This window comes from Temnothorax curvispinosus, unplaced genomic scaffold (assembly GCF_003070985.1).
Source record: "Temnothorax curvispinosus isolate PA1 unplaced genomic scaffold, ASM307098v1 QBEX01001893.1, whole genome shotgun sequence".
In the NCBI taxonomy this organism is placed as follows: domain Eukaryota; kingdom Metazoa; phylum Arthropoda; class Insecta; order Hymenoptera; family Formicidae; genus Temnothorax; species Temnothorax curvispinosus.
The window spans coordinates 45,294-64,166 of NW_020211673.1; the positions used below are offsets into that span (position 1 = coordinate 45,294).

General features: G+C 42.4%; 2 protein-coding genes across 2 annotated transcripts; one reads left to right on the plus strand and one right to left on the minus strand.

The window, feature by feature from the left end:
• Positions 1–27: 27 nt before the first annotated feature.
• Positions 28–5,398, plus strand: LOC112468700 (pyridoxal-dependent decarboxylase domain-containing protein 1). Its single transcript, XM_025037988.1, has 10 exons — positions 28–57; positions 189–449; positions 1,447–1,860; positions 2,053–2,331; positions 2,432–2,503; positions 2,739–2,975; positions 3,045–3,389; positions 3,602–3,887; positions 3,965–4,222; positions 4,346–5,398. The coding sequence occupies exons 1-10, from the start codon at positions 28–30 to the stop codon at positions 4,594–4,596; spliced, it is 2,433 nt and encodes an 810-aa protein (XP_024893756.1). The 3' UTR covers positions 4,597–5,398.
• Positions 5,399–5,853: 455 nt separating this feature from the next.
• On the minus strand, positions 5,854–18,429 carry LOC112468702 (protein tweety). Its single transcript, XM_025037990.1, has 9 exons — positions 18,143–18,429; positions 15,198–15,418; positions 13,043–13,315; positions 12,383–12,717; positions 11,746–12,177; positions 11,544–11,645; positions 11,134–11,373; positions 10,410–10,567; positions 5,854–10,272 (listed from the first exon to the last, which is right to left on the minus strand). The coding sequence occupies exons 2-9, from the start codon at positions 15,333–15,335 to the stop codon at positions 9,773–9,775; spliced, it is 2,178 nt and encodes a 725-aa protein (XP_024893758.1). The 5' UTR covers positions 15,336–15,418; positions 18,143–18,429; the 3' UTR covers positions 5,854–9,772.
• Between the last annotated feature and the right edge of the window lie 444 nt (positions 18,430–18,873).

Consider the following 18,873-nt stretch of genomic DNA (forward strand, 5'->3'; position numbering starts at 1 on the left):
GAGGCTGACACAAACGATAACGCGGCGATGGAAAGTATAGCGCTGAACATAGCGGAGGTGCGTAACCGTGCGGCGATTAACGCGGCCTAGTGGAACGGGGAGTTCGGCGACGCGGGTGAATCCGCGATCGCGTTACGGAAACGGCAACCGTGAGGTTAAATCGATGGGTGTTTCTTCGATTTTGACAGGTCGGTGGCACCGGCGGCGGCGGCGGCGACGGCGGCGACGGCTCGCCGACCGCGACGACGGGCGAGGTGGGCGCGCTGCAGTTCCAGGCGTCGCAGGTGATCGCGCGGCTGGAGCGGGCGGTGGAGCGGGCGGCCGACGGGGGTGGCGACGACGACGACAACGACAACGGCAACGGCGGCGGCGGCGGCACCACGTGGAACAACCCCTCGGGATTCCTGACGCAGCCGAGGAAACCGGACGAGATATTGGCGTTGATACAGGTGCGGGGCGGCGCGGGACGCCACGTTTACGCACCCACGTACGACCGGCGGAAACGGTCCGTCGCAATTAAGACCGCGACCGATAGCGCGACAGCGGCGATAATCGCGCGCGTCACGTGGGAGAGCCGTGTTTTTGTGTCGTTCGTTGATTGTGTACGTCTCGCGTGTCCGCTGCGAGAGTGCGAGATGATGACAGCGGAGTACATGCAAACTTGATTTCTGCATCACTGATTTCTCACTGATTTCTATTGCAGCTTTTACGTGTCGGTGTTTATTACTATCGCTTTTCTTTTTTCTTCTTTTCTTCTTTTCTTCTTTTCTTCTCTTCTTTGTTTCTTCTTTTCTTCTTCTTCTTTTCTTCTTTTTTTCTTCTTTTCTTTGCGTCCTTGCTCAAACCGTTATTTTGAGACTGTGACATGTAGAGACTTATTTGTGTACTTTTCAGGACTAGAGATCTATTTTGTGTAGTTTTCGAAGCTTTTTGAATGTAGAATAAAGCATAAGAAGCGGAGAGTCAAAGACAGAGGACTTTGATTCCGATCACCGATTCGAAATAAATTCTCCTTGGTCATTCTCTCGGTCATTAAAAAATAGAAAATGGAAATGAGATACGAGCATGATTTACAACTCGAGAAAGATACATGTACATTTTCTTCTTCGGATATTTTCCGACATCTTTTTTTTAAATAAATTAAATATTGTTTCCGACGTGTATATATGCTAATATACATTACTTGTTGTCTCTTCAGATATATTTCGGTATATTCACATAGACATGAATCAATGCAATAAAAAATATTGTCTCTTTATTACGTTACTTTTTAAATATACGTTTTGTGTTTTAGCATATACACATTTCTTATTTTAACATTACATTGCTTTCTCAGATCTTGATTTCTCTACGTAAATCGTAAAAAGGTAGAGATACAATCGATAACAACCAACATTTACTATGAGATACCAAAGACACCTAGTTTTAGCACCGATTTCTGTTTAGGACTTGGTAGTTCACGAGGACGCGCCGCAACCAATCGAGCCAGGTTCCACGGACTCGCCGATCAGTCAGATCACCGCCCTGCCAGCTCTAACCGAGACGGCAAAATTGGCCTTAGTCACGCACACCATCTCGGCTTACGCGGTAGCGCTACCAAAGTCACACGCGCAGAAGCTCGCGGGTCGTCTCGCGGCCGACACGACGAGATGGCTGAGCCACATCTTCCGCTTCGTCGACTGCGCGTCTTCCTTCCACGAGGATCACCTCGAGGGGCTGGTCAGGGTTACGCGACTCGCTCTACATCGAAAATACCCGCGATACATGGAGGAGGGCTTTACCGCACTCGTGTCTCAACCGCCCCTGATCTACAGCTCCGTCGCTGCACCCATGGGTGTCGTTCAGCATTTGTGCCGACAGGTAAATGCTCCTCAATCCTTCCTCCCGAGCGTTGAAGCCGAGTATAGGAATATCGTTCAATTTAAAAGAATGTTGCTTGCAAGAAAATTTGATAATTGATTCTTTGTGGCAAAGAAATTGTATCAAGAAGGAATCTGGAGAAACACCAATTGAAGGTATATAACGCATTAAAGACTTGTTGTATTTTTGTAGCTCTCTTTGCCGCTTCATTGCATAAGACCAATCCCACATAACACTATGTTCGGCTCGAGGCACACTATGGACGTGTCGGCGCTGGAACGACGCTTAGCGGAAGACACTCAGTCGAACAACGTAACGCCATTGCTAGTTCTGGCCGAAGCCGGCTCGGTGTTGACGGGCCATTGCGACAATATCACGCGATTGCGAGCGATATGCGACAAGTATAACGTCTGGCTGCATCTCAGAGGGCATTCGCTAGCTGCACTCGCGCTGAATATGGCGAAAGATCTGGTAAATATTCTGGCATAGTTTACCATTAGTAAAGTTTGGGTATCTTTAGCGTCGCCAAATACTTTTGAAGAAATTTTCTGAAAATTTGTTTCTATTACAGCCGTCGAAAATAGCGGACAGCATTACGTTACCGCTCGGAACGTGGCTTGGTATACCGTCGCTACCAGTGGTCGTATCCTTTCACGTCTTTTCGAGTTTAACAGAATAGCTGCAATATGAATAATAATAATGATATTTGAACCAGAATGTGTTAAAATATTTTAAAGATTCCTAAAAAAGGGATTTGCATTTCATATCATCATGTTTCATATAGATGATTTAGTTATATTCTTTTGATATTTAACTCAATTTTACATATAATATTAGTCAATATCGTTGCTCCGATTTTCCTTAATTTTTGCTTATAGACATTGTACAGATTAGCAGATATTAAAGGTGGACGACCCACTCCGAGAGATACTACTCTATCGTTAGTTTCAGGATTGATGGCAGATTCCCTGTCGAGGCGACTACCGACTTTGCCTTTGTGGACTGTTCTGCAGGTTTTAGGTCGAGAAGGTGTACATAATAGATTTAAAAGATGTTTCTTGGCTGTGGAAGAATTGTACAATAAGATTAAGGAGTTCTCTTGCATTAGAATACTGGTAGGTTTTTACGCACTTCCTTAAAAAAAGGAGTATCTCTATCAAAATTCATCATTCATCCTCTTTCAGAGTCAACCGCCAGGCGGCGAAACGGAGTCCTATACTTTAAGCGAATATCTAGCAAACCCCGTGAACAATTTACAATTATTTGAAGTAGTAGCCAACGCGTTAGTTTTCCAATTCGTATCTACGAATAAGGATCTTCAAGCCACGGATCGCGTGCTGCCTTATTACGATAAGTTGAACTCCTGGTTGGGACAGATTCTTCAGAGGGACATTGACAATATACAGATAGAACTTTGTGATATAGAGCAGTGCGGTGTTGCGATTCGCATCTGTCCGTTGGAGAATCCCGATCAGCCACCCACGAACGAAGACATAGACAATTTAGTGACCTGCCTTGATCAACAAATAGTAAGGCTATCTTGGATCACGTTAATTCATATTCCTACCGAGCGCAATCATGATGATTCATCGATTTTTTTTTTTATAATGAATAATTTCACCTAATAAATTTTCTCATCGCATTTAACGTTAAAAAACACGGTGGGGATATGACGTCGCGATTACAGCCAACGACGATCGTAAACTCGTTAATAACGCCATCGTTGAATCTCGTTGAATAGGAAATATTGCTGGCGACAGTGGAACACAAAGACACCTTCATACGTTTAGTCTCGGAGAATGATTCTTTGCATTTAGTGGAAATGCCGGGTTGGGCCGGTTTGGGAGGTGTGCGTTACGCTCCACCTACCTGGATTCACGTTATGACCGATCAGGCAAGGGAGGAATTAAACAAACTGAATATGCAATTGGTCGAAACCCTGCGCAGCACGGATGCCGCGTTTTCCCTCGGGGAAGGCGCGGACGGTCTAGCCTGCGTGCGATTTGGCATGGTGACACAGGACACAGGCAAGTAAAGGCGCTTTCATCACCATTGCAATTTTATACACATGTGCCTCTTTCATACGAATGATTATTGTTTCCAGACGTGCCCGAACTATTATCTTTAGTATTGCAAGTTGGCCAGGAGGTGGAAGCTAGTTCTAAAATGATGGATACCATCTCCGAAGTAGTTAAGAGAGGCATCGAGACGGCGCAAACGGATCTGGAGAGAGAAAACGCGGAGAAACTGTGGCAAGAGGGTATCCTCAGGCACGTTCCCGTCGTAGGAACTTTTGTCAATTGGTGGAGCCCTATTTCGAAGGAAACGGGTGTTCGCGGTCGTAGCCTAAATTTGCAAGCTGGTAATCGTAGTTTCCATGCAACAAACATTTACTCGTCATAATTGTATTTTTTCTTAGCAATATATTAGATATTCGTGATAATCGTGATAAATAGAATGTTTTACGCGATATTTGTTGATACAGGTATCGTGGAGAGTACGGAGAATATCTACAAGTACCACATGCAGTTGCAACCTAATTTCACAAACAGTAACGGTTCCGGCGCCAGAACTCCGCCTCAGCCGCTAGTGCAAACGCCAGTCGGTGCTAACAGTCAAAGCCACAGTCGATCGTCGAGTCACTCTAGCCTGCAGAGCGGTAAGAATGTACCTCTAATAAGCAATGTCAGTTCTCAGCCCCAGGTGAAGGAAGAATCCGCGCAAACGAAGTCGTAGTAAACATTATTTCGATAAATTCGAGAGCACATCGTTCCAAGTTGTTAAACTTGGAATAAGAATAATGCTTTCTGAACGTAAAACGCTAAAACATTCCCTCTAGGAGGTACAGTCTTTAGCGAAATATTAGACCGTATCTTGTATAGCTTATCGATTGGGTTAAATAGAACGAGACGCGTGTGCGACGGTTTAATTTTAATCTTGCTGCTGATACTTTTAACTGGCTGTTTTTCGCCGAAGATATTTCTCGCTTTTACGTATCTAAAATCATGTCTTCGCAATCTTTTTCCAAAAATTTCGTAAAATTCCGCTATCGAGCCTGACTTAATCATGGAATGGTCCATGTACTTACTAGACTGATAACACGTAGCGCAGCGCCGCTTTTATAATAAATTCATACATAACAGTTTTACTGAAAATACCTCTCGCGGCATGATGGCCAGAATAAAATAATTTTCTCATCTAATCGATTATCTTCTTCTTCTCGTACTTTATTAATACTACGCAAGATAATATATTTTCTGTCATATAAAAGAATATGTTGCAAGAAAATTATTTATTGTTGAATAGTAATTTTATGTATAGTATTATGCACTTTAATTACAAGAGCCGGCTAGCCCGAAATATGCTTACATTCTTACAGCTTTTTTGTCATTAAAATTATTTAGTAATTATCCTTCATTCACGGATTTTTGCTCTCTTTAAATTGCTCGCTAATCTTCAAATTAATGATTCGCACTCGTTAAGTTTTACATCTTCATTCGTAAGCACAATACTGCAAATAAAGTGTAATAAGAAAATATATCATGTATTTACTTTATGCATTAAAAATAAGCTATGTACATTTTACCTTTTATGAAGAAGATTTTGAAGAACATACTTGAATGAAAATATAAGAAAAGCGTTCCGGTATTCGAAAGATGTTAAACAACTCGCCAAAGAAACTTATATATATTTACGTCGAAAAAGAAGATCCGTATTGTTGCTCTTGTATTATGTAATCGATGATGACACCAGGAAAAAATATTTCAATGATTAAGATCAATAAATAAGTTATACTGCATTAGGAGATTGTTCGTAAATTGTTGAAAAATGTCGAAGATACAAATAAATCAAGCAGTATGTATATTTATGTACCAAACTTGTAATAAAGCATTGCTAAATGAATAAATAATATAAAGTAATATAAAAACCGATGTCTTTTCGCGGCGCATTACGTAGCGGATAAATTACGACGATACGATACCAATGCGATAATTGTGGATCTTAGGTTTTTATTTCTCTTTTTATAATACTCATGTTCCGTTACAATAGGAGGAATTAAATCCGGAATATGGCAATTAGACACAATCGTAATATACAAAAAGTAGTATCGATTAACGAGCTTCGTTCGTTCTCCTACATTTTCTCCTCGAGATAAGTCTCTTTATATTACATCAAAATTCGCAAAACCGCACATACAAAGAAAGACGCAATAAGAACGTTAATAACTTACGTAAGTTCTCTGGAGTAGTCGAGTAGCCTCTACATATACTTTGTAAATAAATCTCTTTCGCGCAGTGAGAGAGAAATACGCAAAGAAGAAAAGATAGTATATATGTAGATATATACTATCTATACTTTCACTAATAGATATAGCGAGAGATACGTCAGGAATTAAATCGAGAAAGTAATCGAACAGAAATATATACCGATGTGGACACACAAATATTTATGACAGAAATAAACGTTCCGTCCCGTCACATCCCATGCCGAACACGTGTAAAATATTACATACTTATGCAATATACGAATATACGGAAAATTAGAGCCCTGGATCCTTCGGCGTATCCAGTATCAGTCTTGAAGGGTGCACAAAAGCTTAGGTCTCCCGTTGTTCATATCCCTCCCTTTCTCTCTCCCTATCTCTTTTACATATCCGTATTTGTCGATGTGCGTGTGATCAAATTCTGCGAGATCTTTTTTGATTTTCGTTTATTAACTATGTTTTCTTTTTTTTTTATTCTGCGATGAAATTGCCGTAGGCCAAGAAAATGCTCCGATTCGAATGAGTTCCTCAACGTCGTATATCATTACATCACTCCCATTATCTCTGAAAATAATGAGTTTCCGTTCTTTCTCTCTCTCTCTCTCCTCTCTCACGCATACACATATGTATATAATAGACGTATACACTCGCGTACATACTCTTTCTTTTTCTCTCTCAGTCATCCGGATCTCTTTTTCTCTTTTGTTCGTGTTTGTCACGCAAACGCTCTCTCCTTTTCTCCTTCTTTTACACCACATTACGTTTACCATATAAAAATGATGAGAAACGTAAATGCTGCTTTACTCGTTAGAAAAACTGGTGTGCAATGTGCCTCAGACTCTCGTTTCTACTATAAAAATTGACAAACGATTTATAATAAAAGTTCCGTTAACAATCGTCTAAATTACAAATTCGCATATTAAGAGTTTAACAACGTTTCCTGTGTTCTAGATTATTTTAAAATACGTGTTAAACGGGCTCTTTGGTCGCCTGTAAGTCTCGCTCGTCGCCAATTTCGCTCTGGATTATTGAGCGCGGATCGGATATCTCTCCTTGTGGAGAAATATTCGAGTAGAATTTTCACCGACTGACAAGCGACGTTTACCTGCAGGTTTTCAATCTGAACAATGCTATATTGATCCCGTTTTTGCGCGCATTGCTGTAAAATCTCGAGTAACCAAAGTTACAATATCTGAAGATGTCCACCTCCAGTGTTTTATGAGTTATTAAAAAAGAAAAGATATATATGAAATAAAGAAAAGAGAACTCAAACATGAATTCTTTTTTTTTTTTAATTGAACCGTAAATTGAAGTCCGTTTATCGTAAATCGATATCGCGAAGAGCCGGAAAACGAAGTGGAGAGCGAAAATATTTGTTGCAAAGTACGAAAAGTAAACATGACGTACAATGAATAGCTACGTATGACGGATACAGCGCATATCTGTGTTAAAACACTGAAGTTGGATTATTTTGTATACTTTCTCGATAAGCAATTTTTCTCTTAAAATCTAGAACATGTATCGGGGGCAATGACGCACTAATATAGCTTCCGTACGTATTAATAGTGACGATACAAATATGTTTTTAAGAAAAAAGATTTCTCTTTTTACGAGTCTTATTCCTTTTTTTTTCGGTTATTCTCAAATTGAGCCGGGTTAAAAATTTGGCAAGAGATCTTATTACTGAATGTACACAACTTTATATACTGACTAGGATACTTCTTCGTCTCCAAAGCGAACAAAACGATATTCGTTCATTTCCTATTACGCGCACGCGGTCGGTGCACCGCGCGCGCGCACATTCACATATATTTTATCGTCGAAACTTAAATTAGCATTCAACTAAACTATATGCTACTAGTTATCGCTCTACGAGCTATCGCTCTGTAATAAATATTACAATTATTTACATTGGATTAAGTTCTTTTGCTATTCACGCTCCTCTTAAAATGCTCGGTATTGCGATTATATATAATTGATTTTTACTCAACTAAACACAAGCACTAAGAAAATCCTGGAAAGTAGTTTGCGTTAAATGCATGTTTCCCTGGAATGGCACGATTTTCCTTTCCGCGTCGAAAGTCGTGGTTAAATCGTTCAATAAAAAATAAAAATAAAAAAACGAATGGCAAAATGCTTCCACGCAAAATCCGTAATAACATCTAGATTCGGTTTTATCACACTTCACGTTTACTCGATAATCTTAAGTGTTACTGCTTTATATACAGACTTACTGAATTATATGCGGATGCCAGTACAAAGTCATTTGCGTTTACTGAAAATCTATCAATTCTTACAAACTTTTAGATAGTAATCAATTATAGAGAGAAAGAGATGTACCGAATATTATCAGAGACAGGCATCCGTGGTGGCAATTGAGGAGGAATCGCCAATTCGGATACTCGTTGGATACTTGTAACAGTAGACAACTCTTGTCCAACCGGCTATTATTCAGGCACAAAATTACTCTTCCGGCAATCGGATCCCGATCGTCCGATTCGACGAGTACCGAATAATCGCCAGATACCCGGTATATCTCTGGTGTTATAGAATGTCTCAGGAAGACTGCGCTCCGCAGAAAATTCATTCTCGACCCTTACGAAGTATAAGATTCAGTTTTTTTTTTTTTACGACAGATTAATTTTTCTTACTGTCTTTAAAAAGAGTATCTTCAACTAATACCGCCTGTGGAAGTATGTTTCCAAATATCCTTTGTCGTTATGTCGGACAATCAGTTCCTTTTCAGCCCATTTTTCGTTTGCACATAAAAACTGAAAACCCATAACGCCTGTGCTACCATCGTATTTGTACTTAAAAGTATATTCGCCTGAGCATTGGCAGTATCGAGCGTGGCCTATAATCAATCGAATTCTGCCAAAGAGTCTCGTAAAAATCACCAGACACTCGTGCGGTAACTAGATGTATATGTATACGTTTTCACACACATATAAAGTATATTAAATATCTCTCACGGAAAATTCAACATAGATTCGTTCGGTTAAAATGTAAAAAGTATATAAAAAACCGTTATATCTCAGTAGTTCCCTCATCGTATTTTGGTATCTCCTTCGGGAGTCACGATATATCTGACTCCTCGCACGTCAAACGTCATACGAAAAATTAACGGCTAATTTAGAATGAACAAGCGAGCAGTATCTTTGTAAACGATATCGATGTAAAGCTTTGTGTGAAGGTTTCTTTTGTGCATGTTCGTTTCATGCAGCTTTCCAGTCAGCCAACAAGCAATGTAAATACATACGTCGCCGCTTCAAGTATGCATTCCGGCCTGTCCCTGGATACTTCGCGCGCGGTCTAATCAAGAACGCGATAACAAAGAGGGAGGATAACATAGAAAGGACGTACCACAATCACTGTACATGATATACAAGTACAAAATCTCGGATATAAAGTATATGTCTCACACAAGTTCCTAAGTTCTCTAAAACTCTTTTTTTTTTTTCGTCCCCCCGCCTCATTTCTCTCACTTTTTTCGCAGGTCCCCGAAATCAATTCGCTGTTTTTTCTTCTCTCGGTTTTTATAGGAACTCCGAATCGCATGTTCTGAGTTTCGTTGAAAGGCGAAACTCTCTTTGTAAAAACGATACTTCTACTCTCTGCGAATACTCACGATCCCGCATCCTCTTCCGATTAGAGTTCCGTTACAGCGTACAGATTAGGATCGCTACCCTGTACCTGACTCAGCGTAGCCACCGTCGGCTTCTCCTGCCTCCCCTGCGCGCGATTATACGTGCCGTACATGTTCGGCACCGTGTTGTTCGGCGGAGCGGTACCGTTAAACTGGCTGCGCGAGAAATTCCTGTCCAAAGTTCTGACCTGGTCCTGCATTTGATCCTGAATGCGAATGTTAGGCGCCTTGTTCCGCACCAACGAACGAAACTGATTCATATTAGTCTGTGAACGCGACTCGAACTCCCACGTAGGCTGCTGACTCGCGGGATTCGGCGGAAGCGGTCGATTTTGATTCCAGGCGGGAGTCGGGCCCCTCTTCAGACTGGCCAGGTTCTTCGGATCCAGCGTTTGCGTCTTACGCGAGTCCTGGAAAGTAGCAAGATGCGCGGGTCCGTGCGAATTGTGAGACAGGGTACCGGTGAAGGACGCCACGCTAGGCGTCCAAGGTGGTTCTCTACCTGTAATTGTAAAATGTAATAACGCAAATGAAAATCTTACAATTAGTGAATGTTATCGTATTATATACGTCAGAGTATTGATTTTTTTTTTAAGTATTTACCGGGCCCTGCGGGGGCGTGCCCTCAGTAGAAGTCACTAGACTCTAGCGTCTTGCACTGCTTGCTCAGAGTCGCGTACTGGCCAGGTTGATCTCCGAGTCCAGAACGGTGCTCAGCTCGTCCACCCGTTGATTGCTGATTATGCTGAGACGATTTGTGATCCCCGCCCCCTCCGCTCCCGTTAACACCCCCACCTCTGTAAATGGCGAGGAAGGACGAACAAAGTTGCAGCATTATCTTTGTTTTACGTAATGACCGGTGTCGTTTTATATATATATATAGCTTATCTAAACATTAATTCAAGTTCAATCACGCCTGCAAAACCGTCTATACATGTTATATTTACGTTAATAAAATAGGATTACAAAGCGCGCTATACTATTCCTTGTAACAATATTGTATAAAGCAATTAAAACTGTTATTTGCTAAGAATAATGTTCAATCTATTTCGAAAACTTATGTTCCGAAAACAGATATTCAAATAATCAGAACATCAAATATAAAAATCAAGAATGGCACAGTTATGTATATGATGCACTTACACGTATTTTATCACGTATATTCGTCAAAAGCATATACTAATATAAATATCGATAAAAACTTGTATTCTTGATGATGATGGAACTATGTATGATAAAGCAACATTCAAAGGAGACGCATTGAATCTAAGTCGGTAGTTTAGCGCGATAAATATTAATTGACCTTTTAGTTTAAGTAGCTAAATAAATTAAAGAGAATAAACTGAAAATCTCATGCACAAACTTTAACATGCTCTCGTGCAGTTGACGTGCTCGAGCAGTCGCAGTAGCGTAGGACGGTGGGGGCGGCGTTAGCAAGAGAGGCTGCTTAATCGTATTATGAGTGCCAAGAGCATTCGAATTAAGCGTAGGGGCTGTAGGCGGGTACGACCCTTGGCCTCGAAGGGTCCTTGCTGCTATCGCCTGCGACGCCGCCGATGGTGGTAAGTAAGGATCTTGCTCGTCAACCTGATGATAATCCCTTCTGGAACAAACGCATCATTACTTGTTTAATTCTCAACGAATACCATAGATCTTGGAAAGATGGGCGATCGATCCTTCGGTGCCTGCCGAAGCATTGTAATTAATAGCAAAATATAAAAATAAAATATTACTTAATTCCCTCTTCTCTCTAAACGATTCCAATATATTTACCGTTTTCGTATATATATCCATGTATGAGAATCCACCCAAACCAATACGGTGAACAAGAGACCTGCGGCTAAACTGGCTACTAGCATGTAACTCAATCCATACCTAGAACAAATTATAGAGAAACGTTGTAAGTTTATATATATTATATTCCGTGTAAAATTTAATCATGTAATTAAAATATAGGCAGAAGATATAGACTTACAATCCCAAGTGACACAAACTCTTGGCGGCGTGAACGTATTGCTTGTGCAGTGGTTTACAGTCGAGTAACGTGGTTAAGCCAGACACGAGTCTGTCCACGGTATTAACGTCTGTAGACAAACTGCTGAGCTTCGGCTGGAGCTGCTGATCTTTGAACAGTTCTATCGCTAATCGAGTCACCGTGTTCAAATTATGCCTCATGCTGCTCACCGCGCGCTGCGCGTCCCGCAATCTCTGCGTGAACGGATTGCTGCGCGTGTTTTCGCAATGCGTGTAGTACGAGAGTACTTCGGAGGCTAAGGTCGATGGCACGGCTCTGCTCAAGTAACCGTCGGGCGACACGCAGAGATCACCTAGAGCTACAGAAGTGGCCAGGTATAAGGACGCCATGAGCCAAGAGACGATAACCGCAAACAAGCCAAACACGGAAAATCTGAAAGAATGTTCTATCAAAGCAACTTCGTTACGATTTCATCTATAACTATAAACAAGAATTCGATCTATTCCTCTGCTCAAATTTTGTTACAGTTTTAGATAGTCCTAGTCGAGCGTGTAAAAGAAACGCGAACAAAGATACTACAAATGCGAGGAAGACTACCGAAAGATCTATATTGCCTATTTCAATCAAAGGAACGTACGTTATGAGGACACATCTGGAGTGCCGTGCAACACCGACCACCAGAACCACGCAGAGGACAAGTAGAGCGCTCAGGACCGCCATAGTGATAGGCCATCGCAGCTGTTCGATCTTCTCGCCCAGTCCGATGGCGCCGGCAAGACTGATCCCGCTCAAGGGCTTTCGTATCTCGAAACTCCGATTTACGGCGATGCTCGTGTTTTGCTTCATGCCGTTAAGTGCCGCTAGCAGCCAACCTAGCACAGTTTTATTGCTGACCGGGGCGTCGAATTCATCTCCGAGGGCAGTTAGTTGCGGCTGCACTTTTTTCTTCAGAGTCGCTTCTATAGTGTCAGTCTGTAAGAAAAGTATAACGTGTTGACACTTAAATAGACATAGCCACTATTTTTAATTGCCGCTACGTAAATTGTTTAAACTGTCTTAAATTATTTCAATCAGATCAGGTGTTTATCTATTTAAAGAAAAACTAAAAAACTGTTTTACAAAGAAAAAGACACGAGGCATTTGTCTCATACATATTTTTATCTAATTTATGCCTTTTACTTTCAGAATCTCCATGTTTATCGGAAATTTTTATTATTGCAGTGTGTAATAAATAAAATTCTTTCATTACATGTAGTACAATAAAGGATATTAACGCGTCGCGAAAAATAGGAAATACCTGATTTCTGACGCCCATGAGGATCCCATCGACATTTTTCGCAGCTGCTACGAGTTGCACCAAGCCGTTGTGCACGTCGTCGTTGCCATAAAGACCGACAGCGACCGCTGCGCTACAGACCAACGCCAGGATGGCTAGTGAACACTTCAGCGCGGTTATCGACTTCTTGGGGCGCGGCCTTCGGTCGCAGCATCTCGTTACCAAATAAACCAGCAATACCAGCAAAGTTAAGATCAACCAGGCTGCAGGAATACTTCCCAGTATCCCGAGGCTCTGTAAACATTACATCCGATCATGGCCTTTCTCCTCCCTTCGCAACTTCACGTAAACTTCACGTAACTCTTAAAAAAGAGATTACTAAAAAAGATCTAAAAACATTACTAATTTTCAGTTTTCTTACTTATTAGATTTTATCCATCAAGTTTCATAAAATTAACGATTGTCTCTATCTAGTAAAAAGTTCTTTTAGGAAGTAAATATCTGATTTGGAATTTAATTAAGGAAGAAGCTTTCTTGTCTCTTCTTTTCGGCCGAGAAGACTCGAAGGGCAGTCCGTCCAAACAAATAACGTCGAAAAATTGGTAAAGCGCCAAAATTTCCTCGTCTCCACTTCTTACTCTAAAACGGCAGTATTGTCATCGTCAAGGGCCGCATTGCAACGCTATTCCTGGCGCATTTACGCATTTACTTCGTACGAGCCGCACTTATGGCCGTCTCGTAACTTCCACCGCTCTCTTCCTACCTCCCCCGAGGCTTTTATCTCATTTCTCGGCGGTCTTAGCTCCGCCAAACCACCCCGTCGAGCCGCATGCATGACGAAAGCGAATGCCGGCGGAGACGAAGTTTCGCGCCCGCCTCCTTATCCTTATACCTCGCCCCAAAGAGTCCGTCCGACTTCGACGGCTGAGGAAGACGAGCGAAAAAGGCAAGAGGGGACGAAAGTGTGCGAGAGGGAACGCACGGAGAACACGACAGGAGAGACGACGAGAGCGGGAGGACGGGGAGGGATGTGCCCGTGGTCCGACGTGGTTCCCGAGGATGTTGAAGCCCGCTCCCCCGCGAGCCGCCCCGGGCGCATTATGCGAGAGCCTTTGTGCATTGTTTGAGCTTTCCCAGGCATTGTGCTTTTCAGTTACATACACCCGGATTCTTGCGCGCTCACGGCATCCACCTGCCCCCTTCTGGCCTTCTTTTTTTCTTCGTCAGTACCGTCGTCCGTTTTTTCTTCTCTTTCTTTTTATCCTCTCCGTTCTTTTCCCATGTTCTCGCCCGTGTTCCCGCTACCTTCCGCGCGGGCACGTGAATCGTCTCGTTTTTTCTTTCCTTTTGGTTTTACGTGAGCGAAACGAGTCGACACGCGGTCTTCCTCTCGTTGTTTCGTTTCCAGATGCTCGCTTCCCGGATTCTTATCCGCTCGTCGATGTACATATCGATCCGAGATCGGCGCTTGCGACCCGGTATCGCGAATCTACAACCGATCGCAGGCGATAATCCGAAGTGCTATCGGCGCTCGTGGTTACTAAGAGGATATCACGCGGGATAACCGCCGGGGAATTCTAGGTCGTGGTACTAACAGGAATTGGCGAACACTACCCCGAATCGATAGCGTTCGATTAACCGAACGTTCGCCTGGGCGACATTTAAATCGGCCAAAGGCGGTTTACGAAACGCTCGAAAAATCGGGAAATTGAGACTTCGACTCGATGTCAGGAGGGACGTTCGCGGTATCTCGCGAGGAGAGATTTTGCATATCAAATATTTATATCAGTCGTATACATCTACTTCGGGAACATATCGTCCAGCCCGGATTGGAAATAAGCCGAGCGTGCCGATATCCTCTTGAGGACGTTACGCCGGCCATCAGTATACACATCGGGTATGAATAAAATATTTATCTTGAAACTGCCACCGTGGGCCGTATGAAATCCGGATTTTCCGTGCAATTCGCTTATCGATCCGCGCGAAGCTTAAAGGCTCCGGGACGCGCGCGGTCCGATTAATCCCGACGCACTTTGTTTTAAATCAGCGGAGAGATCGATTTGCGCACGCCACGGTAGTGGCCGCGCGGGGGTGGCCGAAAGGGGGCTCGGGGATGATGGTGCCCGATAATCGGGGCCAAGGAAGTCGGGACCGACGGATTGTCGCGCCGACCTACCTCCAGATAGATCTCGGAGTGGGGATTGAACGTATTATTGACCGAATGTAAAGAGACGTTCAGATGCGGCAGACTGTGGAAGATCCTCGCGTAGTGCGGCACCGTGTACTGCTCCGGAAGCTGTTGACCGCCCGCCATTGTGGAGAACCCTTATCTCTGCCGCGGAGGAACCCAGTCGAAGCGTCTCTCCCACTCGTCAAGACATGCTACGCGCGAGCGAGCTGCAATCAGAAAATAACGAATTAATTGGCGCAAAAGGGAATTTGTCGGAGGCGTGTGTCGAAATAACGCGGTAAAGCCGCGGACACTACCTCGGCATTACGTCAACGTTATATACGAACGTTAAAGCTCGAATTCTTTTTTGCGACGGCTAATTGAAGGAGCATCTGCGCCAGCAGCGCGATATTTTCAAGTTTCATATTTGCATAATCGAATAATAATTCCTACACGGTGTCGCACCACCGTCGTGGCTTTTATATCTTTTATCCGAAATACATTTGAAAGCTCGATATGGAACGTGAGCTATTAAAACTTTCTAGGTATTATTATTCAATTACGTAACGTAAAAGTTGCAAGTGTCCTTTATAACCGAATGCAGGTTCTAGTTATTACGACCGCCCCGAGTTATTTCGCGTGCTCTTTCCAATAAAGGAATGGGAAGGAGAGACGAAATATCAGACTTAATAATCCAACAAACCTAGATGGATCAAACTTTTTTTCACAGAAACATGCAAAAATTTTCCTGTCATGTCATCGTTTAATAAATATGTTCTCCATCGCGATCAATTCGCGAGCTAAATGAGATAAGTTTCGTGTTTCGCGGAATATCCGTTTTCATCCGTTGTGCATATATAAATTTCGATTATTCTGCCGCGTTCGTTTGAATTGCATTGGGATTCGAACTGTCCCGAGTAATGCGGATATTAATTCTCCGGAGATCAACGTTTTTATACGAATAAATTAATAAAAAAGAAAAAAGAAATTTAAATTGAAATGGAGCGAGAATAGAGTCGCAGTTTAATTTCGTTGGAACGAGCCACTTCGCGCGACGCTACGGCAGTTCATGGAAGAGAATTACTCGCAAATTAAATGTCAAATTTTCTAAAAAGGCTCATCGAGAGTTTTAATTCGATTATCATTTCATTAACATATTGCGCCAGTTTCCGCGCTGCGCTCTTCCGTTGCGAGAGTCACGATTCAATCTTGGCTAAATACCGCCCGACGTCACTCAGTGTCGCAAAACGTTTTACCGTAGTGATTCAACTCTTCCGTAGTGGAATCAACGCGCGCTTAATTAATGAAGTCTGTGCCAGCCGGCTCTCCGTCTCTCTCGCCTCATTGACATCACTGAAGCGCGCCCGAAAGGATTCCCGAGGTGCCTTTTTAGCCATCAAATCGCCTGAAATAGGTTTAATGGGCCTGAACACCCCGCTCGGCGGGGCATTATTATATCACTAAAACTTTTAAGAAAATCTTAATGTTTATTAAGTCTGCATCTTCTTTCAATTCTGTGCCTTAACATTGAAATAAGCGAGCAAGCTTGAAATCGCGTTGTAACGAACAACAAATACAATTACTTCTTAATTTAATAATTTCTTTATTGTGTAATAATAATATTAAGAATAAACTAGTAGACGCTTATTAGCGTAAATACGATTTGTACCGCTCTTGAAAAATTCAAGAACATTATACGTGCACAAAAAAATTAGCACCGCGTCGTTTATCACAATTTAAATAACAAATTAGAGATCTGTTATTTATCTCGTAGGATAGATTGTCAAATTTAGGAAAAGACAATAACAAAGGCGCGCCTCATTTATCTCGTATTATTAAAAGCACAATTGATAAATTAACGCCGCAATTAATATCGCGCGCGCATTCGTCTACGTGATAATAAATAAAATCGAATAAATAAAACACTCACGTCCGCGCGTGGAGTCTCAATCAGATTTCTGTAATGATATTAATGGAAATTAATTCGCCACGAGATGCGAACGTATTTACGCGCTACAGTATGAAACATGATATAACGATATCAGCAACCGATTAGCGCAACGCGTTTTATATATGCATCAGATTCTATATTAAGCTCCCGCAGACATCACCGCGAGCAACAAATACCTATCTCCGTAATAAATATATCGCGGATCGATAAAGGTGCAACGTACACGTATGGTTTATTAACCCACTTTCCCGATTCCATTCTATCCTTGATAGCGTATATCGCCGCGACAACTCCGCAACACGCTTCCAATATACGCTAGGTGAGCATTCGAAGCCGCGGAAAGTCCACGGCGGTGCGTGCTTCTCGATTTCAACAACGGCCTTGTAACACAATAAACGCTTCCTTATTGGCCTTATTGCGCGATATTATTGCGACTTGATGTTTCCAAGTACGGCTAAATGATCCCAATTGTCCCTCGAACGCGCGAAATCCACCTCAAGTACGGTGTATTTCAATGATTTGCGCTTTCCCGCGCGATTTTATCTTTCTTTGAGAAATAAAAGAGTTTTCAAAGCTTATAACGCGTAAGCAGATTTAGAAATACGTTGAGAATTTAGGATAAGGCTCGTTTCATGAATTTTGATTTACAAATTAAACGAATGCGGGGACATAAATGTCGAGCCGCGGTGAATTTTATCCGCGTCGCGCGCGGTCTAAAAATCGAATACCTGGCAACAGACGCGAATAATCGATTTGGAAATGAGTCACTATTGTTACTTAAAATTGCCCCGTCGACCGCGCGCGATTGATTTCATCGCGCGCGCGCGCACGCGAACAAAAGTTCGAGAGTTCATCGTGCGATATTCGGAAAATCTTCTATTTTGCGCTATCGCGCACGCCGCAAGCGGCTATGTACTCGTTCGATAAAACCGGCAGTTATATCTCGCCATGCCGGAAGAAACCTGCGGCTCGAGTGTCACGCGCATTCATATTGACTCACCGTGCGGGCGCGTCATTGTAGTGAGCGATAAATAAAGTCCACCGACAATCCGTGCCGTGATTTTAAACGAAGGCTGCTTATATTACAGTCCATCTACGCTGTCATCCCGGGCTCGTAACGTCATCCTAGTCCTGTCTTTGTCTTTCAGCGGGGGGTGCGCGACGCAGCGCGCGTCGTTCCTCTCTTTGTTTCCGGATGGACGAGGGTGCCATCGATCTCGTTTTTAAGCGTGAAAAAAATGTTAACGAGGCAGACAAATAGAGCAGAATTTCGCGTTACTTTGGATCACTTCAGCCGGACTACCTGGGAGGGGGATACTCTAAACTTATTTAACTTGTAATATAGTTCGAACTATATTAACACCATCGGCTTTTCGTGCAACGTACGTACTTACACCCTGACGTTATACTCTGAAAGTCGATAGCCTAGTTTCGAAAGTGAGAAGCTCAACTAAAAACTGCAATCAACTGTTATCAACTCTGTTGCTCGCGCAAAACTGCGAGTTAAATTTAATGAGTTAAGAAAAGAAAAACAAAGTTCAAAGATACAAGATAAAATCGAGGAATGAAAACAGAAATAATCAAGTTTCTTCACTAATAAAAGTGACTTAAGTGACCCCGTGCGGGATTTAGAACTTAATAAATAATTTTTTATTTTTCGATGTTTTCGTGATATTCCAGAGCCACTTAAAATGCCGAATGTGTAATATTAGCTCTATTAATGTAAAAAGA

Bases quoted from the DNA above. Each gene is read 5' to 3' on its own strand.
- LOC112468700 (XM_025037988.1), top strand. From the start codon at position 28: ATGGAAAGTATAGCGCTGAACATAGCGGAG. The intron at 58-188 runs GTGCGTAACCGT...CGATTTTGACAG, and splicing joins TAGCGCTGAACATAGCGGAG to GTCGGTGGCACCGGCGGCGG. The intron at 4,223-4,345 runs GTAATCGTAGTT...TTGTTGATACAG, and splicing joins TAGCCTAAATTTGCAAGCTG to GTATCGTGGAGAGTACGGAG.
- LOC112468702 (XM_025037990.1), bottom strand. From the start codon at position 15,335: ATGGCGGGCGGTCAACAGCTTCCGGAGCAGTACACGGTGCCGCACTAC. The intron at 12,718-13,042 runs GTATTTCCTATT...CTTTTCTTACAG, and splicing joins TCATGGGCGTCAGAAATCAG to ACTGACACTATAGAAGCGAC. The intron at 12,178-12,382 runs GTACGTTCCTTT...ACATTCTTTCAG, and splicing joins TCCAGATGTGTCCTCATAAC to ATTTTCCGTGTTTGGCTTGT.